Below are 22,551 nucleotides of genomic sequence, written 5' to 3' on the forward strand. Positions count from 1 at the left end.
GATGCTTCAAATTAGGCAAAGCTCTACACAGTGCAATCCATCCATTGTGCAGAAAGGTTTTGGAAAAATCCTATAATTGCATTTCTACTGATAATTTTCAAGAAATCATGAAATTTTATTTGTTGCTAAACGAAGTAATGCTTTGGGTTCTGTATAAAGGAATAATTAATTTTTAAGGAGTGAACCAATTTTTCTATAGCAGCACCTGTGTGTTGGCTCAGCACTCATCTGTATCTGATGATTTCTTAACACATACTCAAAACTTCACATTGGAGAAATATTTCTGTATATAGATTTCTACCATTGGTCTAACTGATAAATTATAAATCCTTTGATATTAGCTGTTAGAATAAACAATGATGGACAAATGTATAAATTCCTATGTTGTTTTTCTATTGTAATTTACATATTTTTGCATGTCAGAAATGCACAGTTTTGCTACCTAGTAGCCCTCTACTCTGAAATTCATACTAGTTTCTGCCCTTCCTGCAATGGCTAAATCAGAAACACTCATTGTGGTGCCCTGAGTTCTGATCTCTAATCAGATCTCTGGGAGATTCACAGGTCTATTAAAGACTAAAAACCATTGATATGGAACAACCAAACCTCAAGCTCACAAAATCCTTTAACACCTCTGTGGAAATTGTACTGACTCCATGTCCCAAGTGACATGGGGTCAAAGTAAATGAAGTAACTTTGTCTAAGTCTAAATTTCCATTTCAGAAGACAGTACAATTTTACGTCCATCCCTTCTCTGCAAGAAGACAGCTCACCATAATTGTTCTTTAGGGACATAATATGATTTAAAAGCCTGCAAGCATCCACAAGAAATATGAGAAATTGTTGATCAGGTTGGAGAGCCACATACACAAAGCATCCTGGAGAGAGTTTCCCGAACTTGCATGAGGAAAGATAAGTATTTAATGGAAATTCTAACACAACCTTAAAACCTTAGGTTGGAAAAGCAAGGCTATCACTAAAACAAGGAAGCAAGGGCAACTTACTGAAAAGAAACCAATTTTAAAAATTCATATAAACATAATAAGAGAACATGTGAAAAGACTGCGGAATGAGAAAAGTTACCATGTTATATTCTGCACATGTTACACATCTGTAGACAGTTAAAGCACTTCTTCAACAGCTCTCAGATATCAACATTACAGGCAGCCCAAATATCCATGGTCAATGTCCTTGTGTGTTTTTTGATATGTGTAAGTTATTATAACTCAATGCTTATATTATTATTTAATCTATGAACACATTTTTTTCTATTTAAATGCATAGCTGCAAAATTATGAAACTATCGGTGGGGATCAATGGGCACCTATTTTAGGAAGGACTCAAATGTGCCTCCTGTCTCATTTCCATGAATGATCAATATTACTCAGCTTTTTCAACTCTCAGTTTACTGGTTTGATTTTCAGATTAAAATATTAATATTAAATGAATGAGTTTGATTTATCAGATAGAATTGTTAATTTAAATGAACCAATATAAAATATATTATGAACAATAATTATAGGTATGTTTATCATTTTACCAACCTCAAAGAAAAATACCAAACAAAGAATTTGAAAGGATGAAAACTGTGAGAAACACAAGGAGATCTTTGATATACTCTGATTTCTATTCTGTATATGAAGTATTGAAGAAATCAAGCAGTTTGAGGATATTCAAGAATGATTCAATTTATGATTGAGGTAGACAGGGCAGGAGACCAAAGGCTTTCAAATATAAAAGCTGAACCAGATGGTACAACTTTATCTAGTTTATTTAACAGTGTTTTATTTTCTCATAGGTGGTGGATCTTTCTGTGGAGCACACACTGGTTTGAATTCAGCCTCATGCTGACACAGGTCTAGGGTCTTAGTTTCTAAAATCATTGTTGGCTACAAGATCACTTTAATTACAATCAAATTCCAATATCCTTTCAGGTATTTTGATGTAGGTTCATCCTTTGAGAAAGAGGTGTGAGCGTGCTGGACTGTGTTTTTCTTGTCACTAGAGATGCCATTAAATAAAAAATGCCTCAAGTTTGAAATTGGTGACCTCAAATTTTATTCTGCAATTGTTTTTGTAAGTACACAAATTTTAAGTAATCCTGAAACAATGTAATGAAATTTCACTTTATTCTATTGCCTAGACTTCATGATTGGAACAAAAAATAAAATTATGCTGAAATCTGACAATTCATTTTATGTTCATCAGCCACCAAACACCAACATGCAACTTGTAAGGGGAGAATGATGAGTTATTTTCAATCCCTCAGATATCAAAAGGACCATGAACTAAAGCAAGAGTTTATTAAAATCACAAATGACATTAAATTTGCAATCTCTTATTGGGTATTGGCCATTTTCCTCACATCTTAAACCAGGTCAAGAAATCTCCATATGCCTTTGCAATTGTTTCAGCTTTTGGTAAGAACTAATAACTCTTTGGTAGCTACATCTGAAGGCTAGTGATAGCAGTTAAATTCAAATGGAAGCTGCTTGTCTCCAAAACACTCCGTAAATGAAATAGGATATCTAAACTGAGAGTATCATGTGAGCATTCACTTTACACAAACATTATTCTTTTTGATTTCAATAACTCCTGCATAGTATTCAAAAGCATTTTTACACTTCATTCAACAATAACCAATATCCTCTTGCTATAATAACAGTATTTTTTTAAGAGAGAATAGCTGTTTCCTGTGGACAAGCAAACCATGTTTTAATTCCTGGTATATTTTCTAAAAATGACTATTTCAATTGCTAACATGGTTCCCTGCCTCAGCTAGAAATAATAAATCTTATCTATGTTTAAAAACTCATTCCACAGTCCATCATCACTGACTGACTACTGAAGACTTAAAGAAAAGCAATGGGTTTCATTGTGGTATTGGAACAAACAAATGCACATTTCTTGAGAGGACCTGTGATGAACCACATGTACACCTGTAGCTACCGCTTTATGACTGGATAGTGTGCAATGTATGGAGATGAGAAAAATGCGCTCTCACTTAAATTTCTCAACAAGTATAGATTGATGATAGAGATAAATAGAAAAAATATATAAATATAGATAGATAGTAGATGATAGAAGATAGATAGTATATAGAGACTAATTATTGAAATAAATATTGATGAACAGATAAATATTGCCTAAATATATTTCTGCTAAATATAACATACTGTTTTATGTTCCAGCTGCCATGACAACTTTTGTTTTCACAATGATTATGAAAAATATAACTACAGTGAGTGGATTTCTTCTCATGGGTTTGTCTGACAACCATGACCTGCAGATCTTGCATGCTTTGTTATTCTTGCTGACATACCTATTTGGCTCAGCAGGGAATTTCATCATTATCACCATCACAACACTGGACCCACAGCTCCAGTCTCCAATGTATTACTTTCTGAAGCACCTTTCCATTCTGGACTTCTCATCCCTCTCTGTCACAGTTCCCCAGTATGTTGACAGTTCCCTGGCACGAAGTGGCTACATTTCATATGGACAGTGTATGCTTCAGGTTTTTTTCTTCACAGCTTTGGCCTGGAGTGAGACAGCCATTCTCACAGTGATGTCTTATGACCGCTATGTGGCTATCTGCCTCCCACTGCACTATGAAGTCATCATGAGTCCCAGAAAGTGCACTTGGTCTGTGGCAGCTGTGTGGTTAAGTGGAAGCATCTCTGGAACTTTATACACAACAAGTATACTCTCTATCAGATTCTGTGGTGAGAGAATAATTCACCAATTCTTTTGTGATGTTCCCCAGTTGCTCAAGCTCTCCTGCTCTAATGATTACTTTGTAATAATGGGAGTGGTCAATTTCCTGTCTGCAATGGCCTTTTTCTGCTTTATTGGGATTGTCATCTCCTATGTCCACATATTCTCCACAGTTCTCAGGATGCCCTCTGCTGAAAGCAGGTCTAAGGTCTTTTCTACTTGCCTTCCCCATCTCTTTGTTGTCTCATTGTTTCTTTCTACAGGAGCCTTTGCATATCTAAATCCAACCTCAGACTCTCCAACTGCTTTAGAATTTTTATTCTCTATCTTTTACACAGTACTACTTCCAACTCTCAATCCTGTTATTTACAGTCTGAGAAGTAAGATCCTAAAGAGTGTTGCAAGGAAGTTACTGTTTAGTACAAAATTCACTGGTTGGAATCATTTGACCCATTGTTTATGATTGTTAAATTATATATGTGAATGATTTTAGTCATTGGTTTTTCTTTAAATTCTTATGGAGTATCATGTTTTGTTTTGTTTTCCTATACATAAACTATGTTATAAAATGATGTACTTATGGAAGTACATTGTCTTCTTTCTTTGTATTTTAGTATTAAAAATGATGTTCCTTCAAATTAATAAAAAATTTAATAGCTTCATAACATAGATTCACTCGTTTTTAGTTCCTAACACGTACACATGAAGACATACTGACAATCTCATTACATTTCTAATATGTTTACAGAGGTAAAATTACAAAAATTTAAACACAGCCATAATCCTAATAGCCCTAGGTCTACCACCAAGTTATAAATTTAAGTCAATAATTTACGTTTCAAGTTTTCTTTTAAAATTATTTTTAAAATAATAATTATTAATTATTTTAGTACAAAATTCACTGGTTGGAATCATTTGACCCATTGTTTATGATTGTTAAATTATATATGTGAATGATTTTATTCATTGGTATTTCTTTAAATTCTTGTGGAGTGTCATGTTTTGCTTTGTTTTCCTATACGTAAACTATGTTATAAAATGATGTACTTATGGAAGTACATTGTCTTCTTTCTTTGTATTTTAGTATTAAAAATGTTGTTCCTTCAAATTAATAAAAAATTTAATAGCCTCATAACATAGATTCACTCCTTTTTAGTTCCTAACATATACACATGAAGACATACTGACAATCTCATTACATTTCTAATATTTTTGCAGAGGTAAAATTACAAAAATTTAAACACAGCCATAATCCTAATAGCCCTAGGTCTACCACCAAGTTATAAATTTAAGTCAATAATTTATGTTTCAATTTTTCTTTTAAAATTATTTTTAAAATAATAATTATTAATTATTTTAGTACAAAATTCACTGGTTGGAATCATTTGACCCATTGTTTATGATTGTTAAATTATATATGTGAATGATTTTATTCATTGGGTTTTCTTTAAATTCTTGTGGAGTGTCATGTTTTGCTTTGTTTTTCTATACATAAACTATGTTATAAAATGATGTAATTATGGAAGTACATTGTCTTCTTTCTTTGTATTTTAGTATTAAAAATGTTGTTCCTTTAAATTAATAAAAAATTTAATAGCCTCATAACATAGATTCACTTATTTTTAGATCCTAACACATACACATGAAGACATACTGACAATCTCATTACATTTCTAATATTTTTGCAGAGGTAAAATTTCAAAAATTTAAACACAGCCATAATCATAATAGCCCTAGGTCCACCACCAAGTTATAAATTTAAGTCAATAATTTATTTTTTAATTTTTATTTTAAAATTATTTTTGTCTAGCAATATACATTTGCTAGACAAAATATACATCTAGCAAACATATATGATATCAGTAGATAAATTTGCATAGTATTACAGTTATTATTTTCCTAAACTATAGATTTCAATTTATATTGAAATTTGTGTGTATTCACTCATTTTTACTATATAAAATATCTTAAATACTTAATTATTGTTAAATTATTGATACATGCATTTGTAATTACCAAGCTTTGTCTGTATAATTGCAAAGAATAGGTTTGTTGGATCAAAGTATACAAAATATTCAACTCTCTTAAATGATGTGATTATATGGCTTTCTACAAATAAGTCATTTATGGTCAATTAAAAATGTAGGTCTAAAGCACTTCTAATAATCTCTTGATTTTACTTGTTTATGAAGAACTATAGATACAGTCAGAAACTCAGAAGTAGATGAAATCCTGCCAGATTTCTGAAACATGGTGATAAACAGCAGTGGAATCTGATGAGATGTGCATTTCAGTAATAATCCTACTGCACCTTTGCAAAATTTCTTTAAATGTGTGTTAGCTCAACAGATCAAGCACAATAATAATACTTGTTAGTGTTCATATTTCTAAAATCTTAAATATTTATTTTCTTTTTGTAAGAAGCTTTGTAAGAATGATAATCCCTCATTTTAAAGTGGTAAAACAATTCTTCAGTCTCTATTTCTGTCATTCAGACCACTTTTTTTCTATCTACATTTTGTATACACTATATTTAGTCTTAGATATTGACACCTGTAAGAATAAAAGTTGGTCAGTCTAGATTTTCAAGATACAACCACAAATGACTGATCATCAGGCCTTTTACCTCCTCAGACATTTGCCTGTTCTATCCATTTACAGAGGCATGTAAATTACATTTGATTCTTTCTGAGTTGCATATTTTCAGAAATACTTGAGCTAGCCTGTTATTTTAGTAGTTGACTGAATTACAACATAAGCAAATCAATTCCATTTCCTAACTTTATATTTTAGATGAGCATCCATTTATAAATTTTGGCTGACAACAAAGTGGCTTATTATTACCAAATGACTTGGTTAAGTAGCTAATATTTGGTTTATAAGTATTTTGTTGTATTCACTCCTAGATATGTTGAATATCTTTATTTTAGTAAATTTATTTTCTTGGAGATTATTGATCTTTCAAATATATAAAAGAACTTTGGGAATGTTGTATTCTTTGATATTAAATAGTTTGCAATTTTTAACAAGTATCAAAAGCTTTGTTGTAGACCCCAAACAAAAAACATTTGTAATTCTTTTTTAAAATAACACATTTCTCAATGCTTGTTATGTATTTGCATTTGTGTGGTTCATTTACATATAATTTACTTTCTATTAACATTCACTCTGTGATGAACAAGCAATCACCTGTGAATTCCATAAACTTTAGACATTTCTACCCCTTTCTTCCAAGTTGCAAAGCACTTTCTCTTCTGGTTTTCCAATATCTGGAATATAGATTCAAGACGTAGGTTATAGCATTGGGTGCTCCAGCTGGAGGCACCAGCTTAGAGAAAACTGAAAGAAGAAGCTAAGCAGGAGTCATTTCTACGAAAGTTGGTGGTTTAAGTGCTCAGCTTTAGAAAGCACTGTTCTGGATTTCAGAATCCAATCTAGAAATCAGTAAATCAGTAGTATGGCAATCATTATTTGAGTTCAATTGTCAGCCCTGTGGTCTGTATTGGGCAATTTGTAACCCTGGCTTTATCTGTTCTAAACTTGGTTACCTGCTTTCCAGAGAGATCTGGTAACATACCCAGTATGCTTTTAAAATCCTATTTAGTTAAGTGTGGAAAAGAAAAATGGGTGTGTCGAAATTAAATAATCAGGTCACCAGCATTTTAAATCTCATATCATTTTTACTTTCCGAAGAAAGCTCATATCAAATAATAACTTTATTGTCCTTATGAAAAACATTTGTATTTATATGAAGAAGTGCCTTGAACAACATGAAAAAAAAAGGAAAGAAAAATAAGAGGTATCTCCAAATTTGATACAAACACAAAAGATTGATGATTAATGTTGTCTAATATACAGTATTTATATCCTAATATTCTCAGGGTTTGTTGATAGAGTTATCGGTGAAAGGGACCAGGAAAAAACCTGAGTTTCAATGGGATGTCTTACCTTCTTTTTTCCACATGTTACATTACAGCTTCTCAGACTCTTAATTAGAAAACTTACTTAGAAGTGAAATGTTTCTTCAATTTATTTTAAATAAATTTACTTCCCTTAGTTCCCTCTGTATCCTGTCTCACTTCTTCATTGAAACATATTTGTTATGTCACTTACACAATTTTAAAGTATTACTGTTTTGAACACTAACTTGTTGTGTAAAAGTGAAATGAAAGCACTACATTTTCTCCAGGCTGGAATGTTCTCATACACAGACACTAGTCTGAGTATTAACAAGTGAGACCAAACACTGCCCTCAACTGTTTTCACTTTTTCTCACCTTTTAAAAATTATTTATTTAAAATTTGATATTAAAATATTATTTAATTTTTTCTACATTTCCTTTCCTCCATCCAAATCAGTTCATGTACCCTATATTGGACCAAAAATCAAGAAGCAGAAATGACCTGAATCAGCAATTCATATGTGTTTTTTGTTGTTCATTATTTTTTGAGGCTACCTTTTTATCTTCTTATTTTTTTCCTACTTAAAGATTGGTTAGGTTCGAGTTAAAGTTTTCCTTCAGAGAACATGAACATGTACAAACACTGCCTTGGACCAACACATATAGTGATATAGATAAAATCTCAGTACTGCTAAGGGGATGCAGCAATAAATTTATATCTTGGCACATTTTGTAATATTTGTAGACTAGTGCCTTGCTCAATATCTTCAGAGAAGCTTCTGCATGCAGTAGTATATGCAAAGAGGAGGGAGGGAGACTGCGATCAGAATATAAAGTGAGTATATTAATTACAATGTAGAAAAAAACCCACAATGGCATCTTTGACGTTGTATGTCTCATATTTTTTCAGGGCATTTTTCTTACCATTATAGGCCCTTTGCATATGTATTATGGTTTCTGGTTTTGATTTCTTTATGGAATCCCTGGGTGCTGTTCTTGAACATGTGTATGCCTGCATTTGTGTTTCACATGATTTGATTTTTCTTTGACTGTATTTCTTCTGCTTCACCGTATGTGTGTGTGTGTGTGTGTGTGTGTCCTGTTCCAATTTTTTGGTATTATATTATATTATGTTTTATTATAGTTTTTTAGATATCTGGTGTTCTAATGAGAGACAGATTGTGGAGCTGGTCTGGAAGGGAAGTAAGAAGGAACTTGGAGGCATTGGGAAAATGGAAATCATAATATATTTGTTTTAGTCCATTTTTCTTTTGTATATAGGCTCGTAATCATTATGTGTTAGTTTTGTACCCCGCTACTTTGCTGAAAATGTTTATCAGCTGTAACAGTTCCCTGGTGATACTTTTAGGGTGACTTGTATATGTCATCATATCATCTGAAAATAAAGAAATGCTGGGCAGTGGTGGCGCATGCCTTTAATCCCAGTACTTGGGAGGCAGAGGCTGGCGGATTTCTGAGTTCAAGGCTAGCCTGGTCTACAGAGTGAGTTCCAGGACAGCCAGGGCTATACAGAGATACACTTTCTCAAAAAAAAAAAAAAAAAAAAAAAAGAACAAAAACTGAAAAACCCAAAATCAAAAACAAACAAGAACAAAAACAAGAAATCAAAAATAAAGAAACTTTGACTTCTTCCCTTCCTATTTTCTCCCCTTGGTCTTCTATAGTTGTCTTACTGTTCTTGCTTAGACTGCCAATACTGTATTAAAAACATCTGTAGAGTGGTCAATTTTGATTTTTAGTGAAATTTCTTTGAGTTTCCATTTAAGTTGATCTTGACTGTCATTGTCCTGTAAATTGCCTTTATTGTGCTTTAACTATATTCCATTTCTCAGTATCTATTATAGTAGGGTTGCTGGGCTCTGGCGAAAACATATCATGCAGGCTGTTTAATCATGTTTCATTCTGGCCTCTAAGCAAATAGATTTGGAGTAATTTTGATTCTAGGTGTTTATATCTTGTTTTATCTTTGTAGGGTAAGTTTACTATTCCTTGGATTCTGTTGCCTTCATTGGATTTTAGGAGCATGTTGTGGCTGTGGGTTGTGAGATGCAGAGCCTTTCTTTGTCCCTGCCAGGTGAGGACACTGTAGATTTTCAGATAGAATGTTTTTCTACTTGTTAACAGCTGACAAAAATGAATGGGGATAGGCTGGGCAAATGGTGGTGAGAAAATCTGTAGGTGGGAAGGAGGAAAGCGGTGTCTGTTTAGTCCACAGGGAAGTAGAGAATGTAGAGAGGCCTCTGCATGCTTCCTGCTACATAATGGGAATGAGATGGGAGAATTGGAGATGGATGCCTGGAAGAACAGTGAAAATTACCTACCTGGTTCTCTTATCACTGTAGAAATCTTAATATGAATAGCTGTAGAGATATAACTCGGTAGCACAGCTGGGCTTGTTCTCCAGCAATGGAAAAATAGTAATAGAGAAATCAGTATCATCATCTGTTTTGTCCTTTAATTCCATTGTTTTCAGAAAAGGATTTCAGTATTACCCATCTACAACTAACTGATGCTTCAAATTAGGCAAAGTTCTACACAATGCAACACATCAGATATTCAGAGAGCTTTTGGCAAAATCCTGTAATTACAACACTTTGAAAATGATGGATAAAATTAACTATGTTTACCAATATCTATATTCTTATATTTTCTACTGTAATTTACATATTCATTTTCCTGTCAGAAATATACAATTTTGTTACACAGTTGTAGTGAGCCATCCTTTGTTCTTCTCTGTTACAAGATGACCCTGGCCACATGCAGCTCCCTGGTGGTAAATCACTTGAGTACATGCGCAGTGTGCTGTATTCCTTATCTCACTTACATGCTAATGAAGAACTCACTGAGTTCACCTATGACAAAATGGCTGGTTATCTCCCTGGGCAGATGAGGCTATCTAGGCTTTATAAGGTGAGGCTGGCAGAGAGCCTGGGGGCCGCCAAAAGAAGAAATAAGCTTAATTTAAGGTTTCCCGAATAAACCATTAAAGGAAGAAACTTCCTGGTGTTGTGTCCTCTTTGCTGGCGAGGGTGGATGCTACATTATTGGTGGCCTGTCCGGAGTATTCAGAACCTTTATGGTCAGGGGTGCAGTGCGCTGGTAAGTACCCAATAGTTGTGGGTAAATTAAATTAAAATTCCCGGTATATTGGGAGGAAATCAAGTTCCCGGCTTTTTGGATGAATCATAAGTTATAAAAGAAATGTTAAAGAGGCCACGGGGTCTCCGGCCTGAAGCACAGGCAAAGGAAACTGTGGCTAGTTAGCTCCACCCTGCAAATTAAGGGGGTGGGGGAAGTTCATGGTGGAACAAAAGGAAAGAGGATTTGCATAGTAATCAACTAGGAGCTAAGTCCCCAAGGTTAAGAACCACAGGAATTACAAGTAGGAAGTTCTCAAACCTGTTTTTAAAGCAGCAGGCACCTTGTTAGTCTGCCTGGTTAATTAGGAGCAGTTTAGATTCTGCCTCTAATTACGAGATAGCAGTGATAATAGAAATTTATTTAGAATCGGGACTTTCCAGTCTCATCCAATTTTTCTGGCTCTGCAAGAGCTGTTATCTTCTAAAAACTTAAAACTTAAGAAATCCACCCTGGAGAGATTCCTAATTGAATGTGATACAGTGGCTCCTTGGTTTGCTGTCTCAGGAAACCTTATGGTACCTTGCTGGGATAAATTAGGCAAGGATTTGGATTTCGCTTGGGAACTAGGCTCCCTGAAACCGGTGGTGAAGCCCGTTTGGAAAAGGAAGATAGGAGAGGGTCGCTATATCCTAGCCTCAGGGGCTTAAGACAAACGGAATCTGAGATTTCCCACAGCGAAAAAGAAATTCAGGCTCTCATGAGCAAGTTAGAGGCGGCAGTACTAAAAAGAAAAAAAGAGATTCAAAGACAAAAGGCAGATTCCTGCCAAGGCGGCAGAGTGCCACTCCCCTATGCCAGCCCCGCCTCCTTACCAGGAAGGCATTTCTTCAGCGCACCCTTCCCCCACTCCCCCTTTTGCACTTTGTGGGCGTTCCTTTTGCCCAGAAGTTTGGGGGCAGGCCTGTGTGAAACCTCTCGCTGGGCGAAACCATTCCAGGGCTCCCACAGGGAGAAAGAGCTTGCTTTAATAGACCTCTTAAAGGAGCTACAAGATTTAAAAGGAAATTTTAAAAAGTACTTTGAATCTTCCATGGAAGGCTGGATCACACCTGAGGAATTTATGCAGCCTACCCGAGCTAAATTCTCTGGAGAAAAATTTATTCTTTATACGTCAGAGACAGTTAAAACGGCCGGACAAAGAAATTCCTGGGCTCTCTTCCCCTCCTACCTCTCTCCACATGGTCATGGCCAAGATACCGTGTCTCATATTTTTTAAAACTTTTTCTCTTTTTATGAACTTAATATGGGTTAAAAAAGCAAGACGCGATAAAATAACTATCAGTGTTTGCCACTATTTCTTTTCTTCCTTCTCTGGCAGAACTCCCAGAAGAAAAAGAAGACAAGGAGTTAACTCTTAAACAAAAGAAAAAGCAGGTTTCAGAAAAGCAGTTTTTCCATGTACAGGACATGGTATCAAATAGTATAATACTAATACTAATACTAGTACTAATACTAATACTAATACTAATGGTTAAAAGATAATTTCAAAACTCTCCAAGAAACAGAAGAAAATGGGATACGTCCTATCTCTGAATCCTAATGGAGATATTCTTAGTTCTGGTTAAGGTATTTGGATCTTTTTGGGACATCAAGTTCCATTTCTGTCTGTTGCCTACCTTTGGTGCACCAAACTTGTCTATATGTGTGTCAGTTCATGTTGTCTATTGTTTGAGTGGCTGAATGATTGTTGTGTTTATGTTATGTGTTAAAAAGAAAAAATAAAATGGTAAAAAAAGGCGTGATCTACTGGCAGTCCTGCCAGTCTGCAATTTACACAGAAGATGATGATTAAAGGTGCTTCACATTCTTAACTATGAGTTAAACATAGCTGGAGAAAAAAGCTACTTTTAAGAGGCCAACAGCCTCAAACTTAATTCCTGGAAAATTTTCTACTATGGTGATGGTTGGGTTCAAGGTGTTTTATTCCCCTAAAATTATAGCTAGAAAAATATATATGTATTTGGTTTAAATTAATGAGATTTGTGTAATCGCTTCATCTTTATTTCTAATTGGTCTTAAAGGTATAAATGTTTTACATGCCTTGACTATAGAGTATTGACTCATAAGTTATTGGACATGATTTAAAAAATATAATGATGGTAACAAAAGGTAAGTTGAAAACTGACAATTCAGGGTTAAAGCTATCTTAAGCAACATGTGGCATGACAGAAGCCAAGAAATACAGGTCTCTAAGGTATTTCTAAATCGACATGATGTTTTATGTGATTCTTATCCTAGAACTCAGACTTATAAAAAATAAGACTTAAAGTAATGTCTCCTCAATAAGTTACACTGTCATACAATCAAACACACAAGCTGATAGACAAACTTTGCAATGTGAAAATAATGTGTTTGCTATTATTTTAAGGAGGAAAGATTGTTTAAAACTGGGTTTTGCTTTCAAAAATTGCAGTTATGCTTTGATATTACAGGTTCCTTTTGTTAATTGACCTTCATACAATGGGGTGTGGTTACAGGCTACTCCTTGCAAGATTGATGGGTATAGGTCTGGCCTTATCTTACAGGCTTCACCTAGAGGGTTCTGGCCAAAAGAACATTTTTAACAGATTCACTCAGATGTGGTTCAAAATAAAGTTTTTAACTTAAATCTATAAAACATTAATAAGGCTATATAGAAATTATAAAGGCATTAAAATTCGGCCTTAGATTCACCACAAATATTAACACAAGAGGCTAGAGTAGCCCTCAAGAGAATAGAAAAAGGGTTACAGGCCTGCTATAGCAGGAAGGACCCCTGTTGTGGGTACATCCTAGAGCCTCACCAGCAAAATCTATTGATCATTACTCTACTGCGATTGCTAAATTGGCCCTTCTAGGGATACAACAATGTCTACAATTTTTTGGGAAAAATCCTGCATCATTGATCGTTCCCTTCACTGCAGGTGCAGGTTTTGTGTGCGACGATTGATGACTGGGCCATATTGCGCTGCTGTTTTGATGGATTAATAGATAATCATTATTCTAGACATCCTTTGCTTTCATTTTTAAGGAGCATCCTGTGGTGTTTCCAAAAGTGACTGCGCAAGCACCCTTGCCGGGTGCCCCCAATATATATACAGACAGATCTAAAACAGGCTGTGGAGCTTATATGATCGAGCACAATAAGCCCGTTTTGTGCCAATATCATCCTGGCTCCCCACAGGTGGTTGAGTTACAAATTGTGTTAGAAGTTTTCAAAAAATGTTCCTTTCCATTTAATTTACTTTTGGATTCATCTTATGTGGTAAATGCTGTTAAGATATTAGAAGTAGCTGGCTCCATAAATCCTACTAGTACAGTAAGTAATCTTATGAAGGAATTACGGAAAATTATCTGGTCCAGGGATTCAAAAATTATTATACAACATATTAGAGCCCATTCTGGTCTGCCAGGCCCCCTGAGTAAGGGCAATGACCTTGTTGATCGGTGCACCAGAATGGAATATGCCTTCCTGGCCTCATCCCTGGAAGCTGCACGAAAATTTCATCAACAATTTCATGTTTCAGCTAGGACATTACAATAAAAATTCCATCTTTCCCGTGCAGATGCACGACAGAACGTGCTGGAGTGCCAACAATATATAGTTTTTCACCATCCCCCCGGTTCTAGGAGTTAATCCAAAGGGCCTATTGCCCCTAAAATTATGGTAGATGGATGTGACTCATATATCTGAGTTTGGAAATTTAAAGTATGTTCATGTCTCTGTGGATACATGGCTCTGGCATTATTCATGCTACTGCCATGAGTGGAGAGAAGGCTCGCAACGTGATTGGACATTGCCTTGAAGCATGGGCTGCCTGGGGGCAGCCTTGTCAGTTAAAAACAGATAACGGTTCAGTTTATACTGCTCAGTCATTCCAGTCTTTCTGCAAACGAATGTACAGTTAAATCATGGCCTTCCCTATAATCCCCAAGGCCAGGGCATTGTAGAGCATGCCCAACATACCTTGAAGGAATGTTTAATAAAACAAAAAGGAGGAATAGAGAATGGAAGAACTCCAAAGGAATGACTCTCATTAGCGCTCTTCACTTTAATTTTTTTAAATCTGGACTCACAAAATCAGTCTGCAGCTGAGCGACATGCACTTCACTGCCCTCAATCGACTGAAATGGTAAAATGGAAAGATATATTGTCCAATCTCATAACGAGATCTAGGGGAGCTGTTTGTGTTTTCCCACAGGACCGGAATGATCCCATTTGGGTGCCAGAATGACTGAAGCATAAAGTGATACTTCAAAAAAGCAGAGAAGATGCTGAGATTCCAGTACTCAGGGATGCTGATCCTGATACTTTGTCTCCCCCTAGTGTTGACAGAGAAGCTCACACTTTGGGCCATAGCAAAAGCCTGGCCCATAACACTCCCTGTTCATTATAACTCCACCCTGCTGCCTACATTGTTTTCCACTTCTTGTTACAATGGTCTCCCATGTATTAAGCCGATGGGAGAACCTGCGTCTTTGTATACAGCCTCAAATTATTCGCTCTTAGGAACCTTATGTTTTAAGGTTAAAAATAGCTCTTTGCCATGCATAAGAATGGGCAATGGCACCTTGGGCCATTGGATGGATCTCTTAAGAATTATCAAGCATCCCCAGGCATCTTGGCCCCGGCACTCTCAGAAATTAGTCAAGGAGCTGTTAAAGGAGATGGAGGTAGAAGCAGTTCTTCTAATATTAACGTAACTACCCTTTTATTTCTACATAATAGCCTTAGACCAGGAGAACCAGGAATTGTTTACACTCAGCAGATCTTCCCTCAAAAGAAACTACTGCCTAATTGCATGCCTTTTGTGAATTTTCCTCCACAGACGACACAATGCCAATCACCTTTCTCTAGAGATAGGTCAATTATCCCAGGATTTAGTTTCTCTCCACCTGTCGACAATATACGTTTACCTGGAATCATACGGGAGCGCAGAATACATGGCCATGGTGATTGGATCTTGGCAAATTATCAAAATGCTTTTACCTCACTAACTCTTCTTGCTTGCATTAAGGGAGAAGATTTTTTCCTTTATAATGGCATATCTGCTGTAAGGAACGTTAAAAGAAGGGCAGTCATACTTCTTAATATAACCATAAACTCACTTTTGCAAAACGTGAGTTATTGGCCTGCCCCGGTTTGCCTCAAACCACCCTTTTTCTTCCTTATTAGTACCGATGTGTCTGGTGATTGCCTAGATTGTAACAGTACCCATACGCAATGCTATCTATCGGATGTTGGGATGGCGGCAACAATACTGCCTTGGTAATTCACCTTCCCATGTTTGTGCCCATTCAAGTTATAGAAGACCCAGACACTTTTCCTGTAGGACAATTGTTCCATGTCAAGAGAGATTTTGGTATTACTGCTGCCATTATTACAGCCATTACTATATCTGCAGCAGCCACTGCTACTGCTGCAGTTGCCATGGCGTCTCAAGTGCAGACTGCAGAGGTAGTGAATAGTATAGTTGAGCGGTCTGCACGAGCCTTACAGACCCAATATAAATATAATTCCCATTTAGAAGTTGGAATACGACTTTTGAATCAGAGAGTTTGTAGAAAGATATTGTATAAATTTGGTTTTGTCATGGAATATCTTGGTTTCTCCATCTATGGTGATTGAGAGTTTTGCTGGGTATAGTAGTCTTGGCTGACATTTGTGTTCTCTTAGAGTCTGCATGAGATTTGCCCAGGATCTTCTAGCTTTCATGGCCTCTGGGGAGAAGTCTGGTGTGATTCTGATAGATCTTCCTTTATATATTACTTGGCCTTTTTCTCTTACTGCCTTTAACATTCTTTCTTTGTTTAGTACATTTGGGGTTTTGATTATGATGTGATGGGAAGTATTTCTGCTCTGGTCCAATCTGTTTGGAGTTCTGTAGGCTTCTTGTATATTCATAGGCATCTCTCTCATTAGATTAGGGAAGTTTTCTTCCATAATTTTCTTGAAGATATTTGCTGACCCTTTCATTTGTAAATCTTCACTCTTATCTATACCTATAATCCTTAAGTTTGGTCTTCCCCTTGTGTCCTGGATTTCCTGGATGTTTGGGTTACAAGCTTTTTGCATTTTGCATTTTCTTTGACTGTTGAGTCAATGGTTTCTATGGTAATTTTGGCATCTGAGACTCTTTCTTCCATCTCTTGTATTCGGTGGTTGATATTTGCATCTATGGCCCCTGATTTCTTCCCAAGGTTTTCTATCTCCAAAGTTGTCTCCCTTTGTGATTTCTTAGCTGTTTCTACTTCTGTTTTTAGATCCAGGATGGTTTTTCTCAGTTCTTTCATTTGTTTGTTTGTGTGTTCCTTTAATTCTTTAAGAGATTTTTGTGTTTCCTCTTTCATGACTTCTGCCTGTTGCCTCAATTTCTCCTCCATTTCTTTAAGTGATTTTTGCATTTCCTCTTTATTGATTTCTATTTGTTGACCCATATTCTCCTGACTTTCTTTAAGTGATTTTTGTTTTTCTCCATTGTTAGGGCTTCTAAGTTATTCATGTTCCCCTGTATTTCTTTAAGAGATTTATTTATGTCTTTTTTGTGTTCCTCTAGCAGCATCATGACCAGTGATTTTAAATCCAAATCTTGTTTTTCTGGTGTGTTGGGGTATCCAGGACTTGCTGTTGTTGGAGAATTGGGTTCAGACACTGCCATATTGTCTAGATTTCTGTCAGTAATGTTCCTACATTTGCCTTTTGCCATCTTGTTATCTCTGGTATTAGTTGGTCTTGTTGTCACTGGCTGGTGTTTGAACATCCTGTGAGTGTGTAAGGCTATTTCAGCACTTCTGGATGACTTGGTTTCCCCTGGCACAGATTGCTGATATCCTGCCCTCCTCTTGGTTGCCCTTGGAGGCCTAGTGTGACCTGCCCCAAGTTGTCTCTGTGAACCTGTTGTTGCCAGTTTACTCCTTCAGGGAGTGATGATGGCGGATGCTGCAGGGACCTTATCCGAGTTCTGATCCCTCTGTAGGGCAAAAGATCCCCCAACCAGGTTGGTGCACAAACAGTCCACCAAGATGCCCAGGCCCTGAGTCCAGGTAAAAGCCTGATAGGCTTAGGCCCAAGGGATGTTCACCTCGGGGTATGTCTGCTAACTGGTTCTGTCAGGTAGTCAAGATGGCAAGGTGTGCCCTTGCAAGTGCTGGGCAGTATGCAGGGCAAACACCCCCCTGACCTGGTTAGAGCACAGATGGCCCACTGAACTGCCCAGGGCCTGGGTGCAGGTACAAGCCTGACAGGTTTAGATCCAAGCGATATTAGCCTTGGGCTATGTCTGCATAGCTGGCTCTGTCCCTTAGATCACTCTGGCATCTGGTTGCCAAGATGGCGGTGTGGGTCCCTGCAAGTGCTGGGCAGTCTGCAGGGCAAACGCCCCCTGGCCCAGTTGGTGTACAGATGACCCGCAAAGCTGCCTAGGGCCTGGGTGCAGGCAAGAGCCTAACAGATTTAGACCTAAGCAATGTTAGACTTGGACTATGTCTGTGTATCAGGTACTGTCAGATCTCTCTGGCGTCTGAGAGTCAAGATGGTGGAGCACCTCTCATAACTGTCTGTCAGGAGGCAGTAAACTAAGAACTCTTATTTTTTTTTCTATCAAAATGCTTTACTGCAAGCTGATGAAACTATATGTGTAGATCAAGGGACAACTATTTTAAGAAGGAATCAAACATGTCTCATTTACATGAATGATCAATATTACTTAGCTTTCTTAAGTCTCAGCATACTGTTTTGTTTTGTCAGATTAAAATATTAACATAAAACGTTAATATTACATGAACTAATTTGATTTAAATGAAATAATACAAAATAAATTATGAACAATAATTGTAAATGTGTTTATCATTTGACCAACCTCAAAGAAAGATACTATCAAAGCAAAGAATTTTTAAAGATGAAAATTATGAGAAACATGAGGGAGATATTTGATTTGCCCTGATTTCTACAGTGTATATGAGGCACTGAAGCAATCACACGGTATGGGGATATTCTAGAAAGATTCAAGTTATGACTGAGGTGCACAAAACAGGAGATAAGAGACTTTCAAATGCAAAAGTTGTATCAGATGAAACAAAAGGTACCTGATTTATTTAATAGTGTTTTATTTTTCTATAGATGGAGGATCTTTCTGTAGAGCCCTCACTCATTTGAATTGAGCATGATGCTGCTACAGGTCCTGGGACTCATTTTCTCATGTCATGGTTGCCTCTAAGACGACTTTAATTACAATCACATTTCAATGTCCTATCAAGTCATTGGATGTATGTTTGGAATTATGTGGTATCAGATTAATTCTTGCAAAACAAGGATGAGGGACTTGGGGTGAGTTTGTTTTGTTATAAGAGATATGCCAGTTAATGTAAAATGCCTCAACATTGAAAAGGATGACCTCAAATTATATTCCGCAATTGCCTTTGTAAGCACGGAATTTTTAGGTATATACAAAATGTATCTAGTGACATTTCATAGAGCATAAAACTTCAAAAGACAAACAGAGCATATTTTTTCATTGCATAAAACTCACTAATGGAGAAACCATGCAGGAAGCTAACACTCCATTAAATTATCATCAACCATCAACCACCAACATCCATCTTGCAATGGAAGAATAGGGTTATTTTCAATCCCTCAAATATCAAAACAAAGGACAATGAACTAAAACATGACTTCTATCTGAAATATAAATGACTTTAAATTTCCAGTCTCTAATTGTATATTGGCCATTTTCCCTCCACAACTTAAACCATAAGCAATCACCATCTGTCTCTGCAATTATCTTTGCTTGTGGGAAGTGCTAATTACTATTTGATGGCTACCCCTAAGGTTACTAGTATAAGGGGCAATGAAATGAAAGTAAAATTCAAACAGAAACTATTTGACTTCTAAAATGCTCTTGAAAATGAAATAGGGTGTGTAAATTGAGAGTGGGATGTGAGTATTGCCCACCACACCAGTGTTTTGTTATTGATTTTAATAATACTTGCATTGTAATTTAACAGCAATAGAACTATCATTTTTACACTTGATTCTAAAATGACCAATAACCTCTTGCAACAACAGTATTGATCACTAAGAGAGAATAGCTGTTTCCAGTGGAAATGCAAGCATATTTTAATTTCTGGTATATTTCTTATAAATGCCTATTTCATTTGCCTAAATGGTATTTAATCCTAGATTCAAAAACTACTCATCCATAGTCCATCACTGTGCGTTTATTGATGACTTAAAGAAAATCAATGGGTTTCAACTGTGGCAATGGAACAGTGCTTTTTCATGGCGCAAACACAATCAGATTCCTTGAGAGAACGAGTGATGGACCACATGTACATGCCGCTGTAGCTACTGCTTTGTGATTGGATAGTGTGAGATCTATGGAGATGAGAAAAATCTCTCACTTAAGCTCTCACTTAATCATCAAGTAGAGTGTACTTCAGACTATTTCACAAAAGAGGAACAGAAGGAACACTATCCAATTCATTCTATGAAGCCACAGTTTTGCTGAGTATTCTCCCTTGGAGATGGAATGGTGTCTGTCTAATCAGGAACTTGTCACAATTTCCTTTCACAGAGAACTTCATAATAGTTTTTTCCTACTTCTATCATGTTTAATGTTCTAAATAGATTTTAAAAACTGGTTGAGTGCATATTACTTTTAGCTTCAGAAGATAACATGTATATTTAAGAGGCATTTATCTATTATTTATTATTTTGATAACTTCAAAATGTCAATACTGAGTGGTATTTTTAAAATAAATTTCATTAGTTTAATAAAAAAATAAGCATTAATAAAAATAAGTATAGTATAGATAGATGATTCAGCTTGATAGACAATAAATATATACATAATAAATAGAGCATATAGAGTAATTATTGAAATTAATACTGATAAATAATGCCTAAGGGTCTTTAATATATTATTCTATCTTCCAGCTCCTACCACAACTTCTGTAAACAAAATAATTACGGAAAATATAACAACAATGACTGGATTTCTCCTCATGGGGTTCTCTGACAACCCGGAGCTGCAGATCTTGCATGCTTTGCTCTTCTTGGTGATACACCTATTCAGCTCAGCAAGGAACTTCATCATTATCACCATCACAATACTGGACACTGGCAGGAAGTGGATACAGTGCATGCTGCAGATTTTTTTCTTCATAGGTTTTGCCTGGAGTGAGATCTCGATTCTCACAGTGATGTCTTATGACCGCTATGTGGCCATCTGCCTCCCATTACCCTATGAGGTCATCATGAGTCCCAGAAAGTGCACTTGGGTTGTGGCAGCTGTGTGGCCAAGTGGAAGCATCTCTGGAACTTTATACACCACAGGTATACTATCTATCAGATTCTGTGGTAATAGAATAATTCACCAATTCTTCTGTGATGTCTCCCAGTTGCTCAAACTCTCCTGCTCTAATGATTACTTTGTAATAATGGGAGTGGTTAATTTCGTCGCTGTAATGGCCTTTGCTTTATTGGGATTGTCATCTCCTATGTCCACATATTCTCCACAGTTCTCAGGATGCCCTCTGCTAAAAGCAGGTCTAAGGTCTTCTCTACTTGCCTGCCCTATCTATTTGTTGTCTCATTGTTTCTTTCTACAGGAACCTTTGCATATCTCAACCCAGCCTCAGACTCTCCAACTGCTTTAGAGTTTTTATTCTGTATCTTTTACACAGTACTGCCTCCAACTCTCAACCCTGTTATTTATAGTCTGAGAAATAAGACCCTATATAATGTTGCAAGGAAGTTACTATTTAGTACAAAATTCGCTGGTTGGAATCATTTGCCTCATTGTTTATGATTATTTAATTATACATGTGAATGATTTTAGTAATTGGGTTTTATTCAAACTCTCAAAAATGATGTTTTGTTTTGTTTTCCTGTGCATAAACTAAGTTTTAAAATCATGTACTTATGGAAGTACATTGCCGTATTTCTTTGTATGTTAGTATTAAAAGTGTTCCTTCAAATTAATAAAAAATTTAATAGCCTTGTAATATAGATTCACTAGTTTTTACTTCCTAACACATAAACATGCAGACATACTGACAGTCTCAATATTTTTCTAACACATTTTCAGAGTCAAAATTACAAAAAGTTAAACACAACCATAATCCTACTAGCCCAAGGTCCACCACCAAGTCATAAAATTAAGTCAATAAATTATTTTTAAAAATTTTTTAAATTATTTTTGTATAGTAATATACATTTTGTTTAAATGTATATGATATCAGTAGATAAATTTGCAGTTTTACAGTTAATATTTTCCAGAACTATAGTTTTCAATTTATATTAAAATTTGTCTGTATATTTTTTTTAGATTTTCCAGAACTACAGTTTTCAATTTATATTAAAATTTGTCTGTATATTTTATTTTTCCTATAAAAATATCTTCAATACTTAATCATTGTTAAGTCATTGATACATGCATTTGTAATTACCAAGCTTTGTTTGTATAATCCTAAAGAATATGTTTATTGGATTTAAGTATACAAAATATTCAACTCACTTAACTTATGTGACCAATAGGATTTGTACAAATAAATCATTTATGTGTCAATTAAAAATGGTGGTCCTAAGCACTTCTAAAACTCTCAGGGTTTTACTTGTTCATGAAGAACGATGGATACATTCAGAAACTCAGAGGTGGGTGAAATCCTGCCAGATGTCTTTAACATGGTGGTAAACAACAGTGGAATCTTATAAGATTTGTATTTCAGTAATAATCATAATCTACCTTTGCAAAATTTCTTCAAATGTGTGTTATCCCAACAGATCAAACAGA

At 35.8% G+C, this 22,551-nt stretch overlaps 2 protein-coding genes across 2 annotated transcripts; both read left to right on the top strand.

Moving 5' to 3' along the window:
* Positions 1-3,217: 3,217 nt before the first annotated feature.
* LOC127669252 (olfactory receptor 14J1-like) lies at positions 3,218-4,180 on the top strand. The gene has a single exon (XM_052163107.1). The coding sequence runs from the start codon at positions 3,218-3,220 to the stop codon at positions 4,178-4,180; it is 963 nt and encodes a 320-aa protein (XP_052019067.1).
* Positions 4,181-20,743: 16,563 nt separating this feature from the next.
* Positions 20,744-21,415, top strand: LOC127669254 (olfactory receptor 14J1-like). Its single transcript, XM_052163108.1, has one exon. It carries the CDS (start codon positions 20,744-20,746, stop codon positions 21,413-21,415), a length of 672 nt encoding a protein of 223 aa, XP_052019068.1.
* The last annotated feature ends 1,136 nt before the right edge of the window (positions 21,416-22,551 follow it).

This window comes from Apodemus sylvaticus, chromosome 19 (assembly GCF_947179515.1).
Source record: "Apodemus sylvaticus chromosome 19, mApoSyl1.1, whole genome shotgun sequence".
NCBI classification, from domain to species: domain Eukaryota; kingdom Metazoa; phylum Chordata; class Mammalia; order Rodentia; family Muridae; genus Apodemus; species Apodemus sylvaticus.

What these genes read in the sequence shown, in the direction of transcription:
- LOC127669252 (XM_052163107.1), top strand. Translation starts at nt 3,218, where the DNA reads ATGATTATGAAAAATATAACTACAGTGAGTGGATTTCTTCTCATGGGT.
- LOC127669254 (XM_052163108.1), top strand. Translation starts at nt 20,744, where the DNA reads ATGACTGGATTTCTCCTCATGGGGTTCTCTGACAACCCGGAGCTGCAG.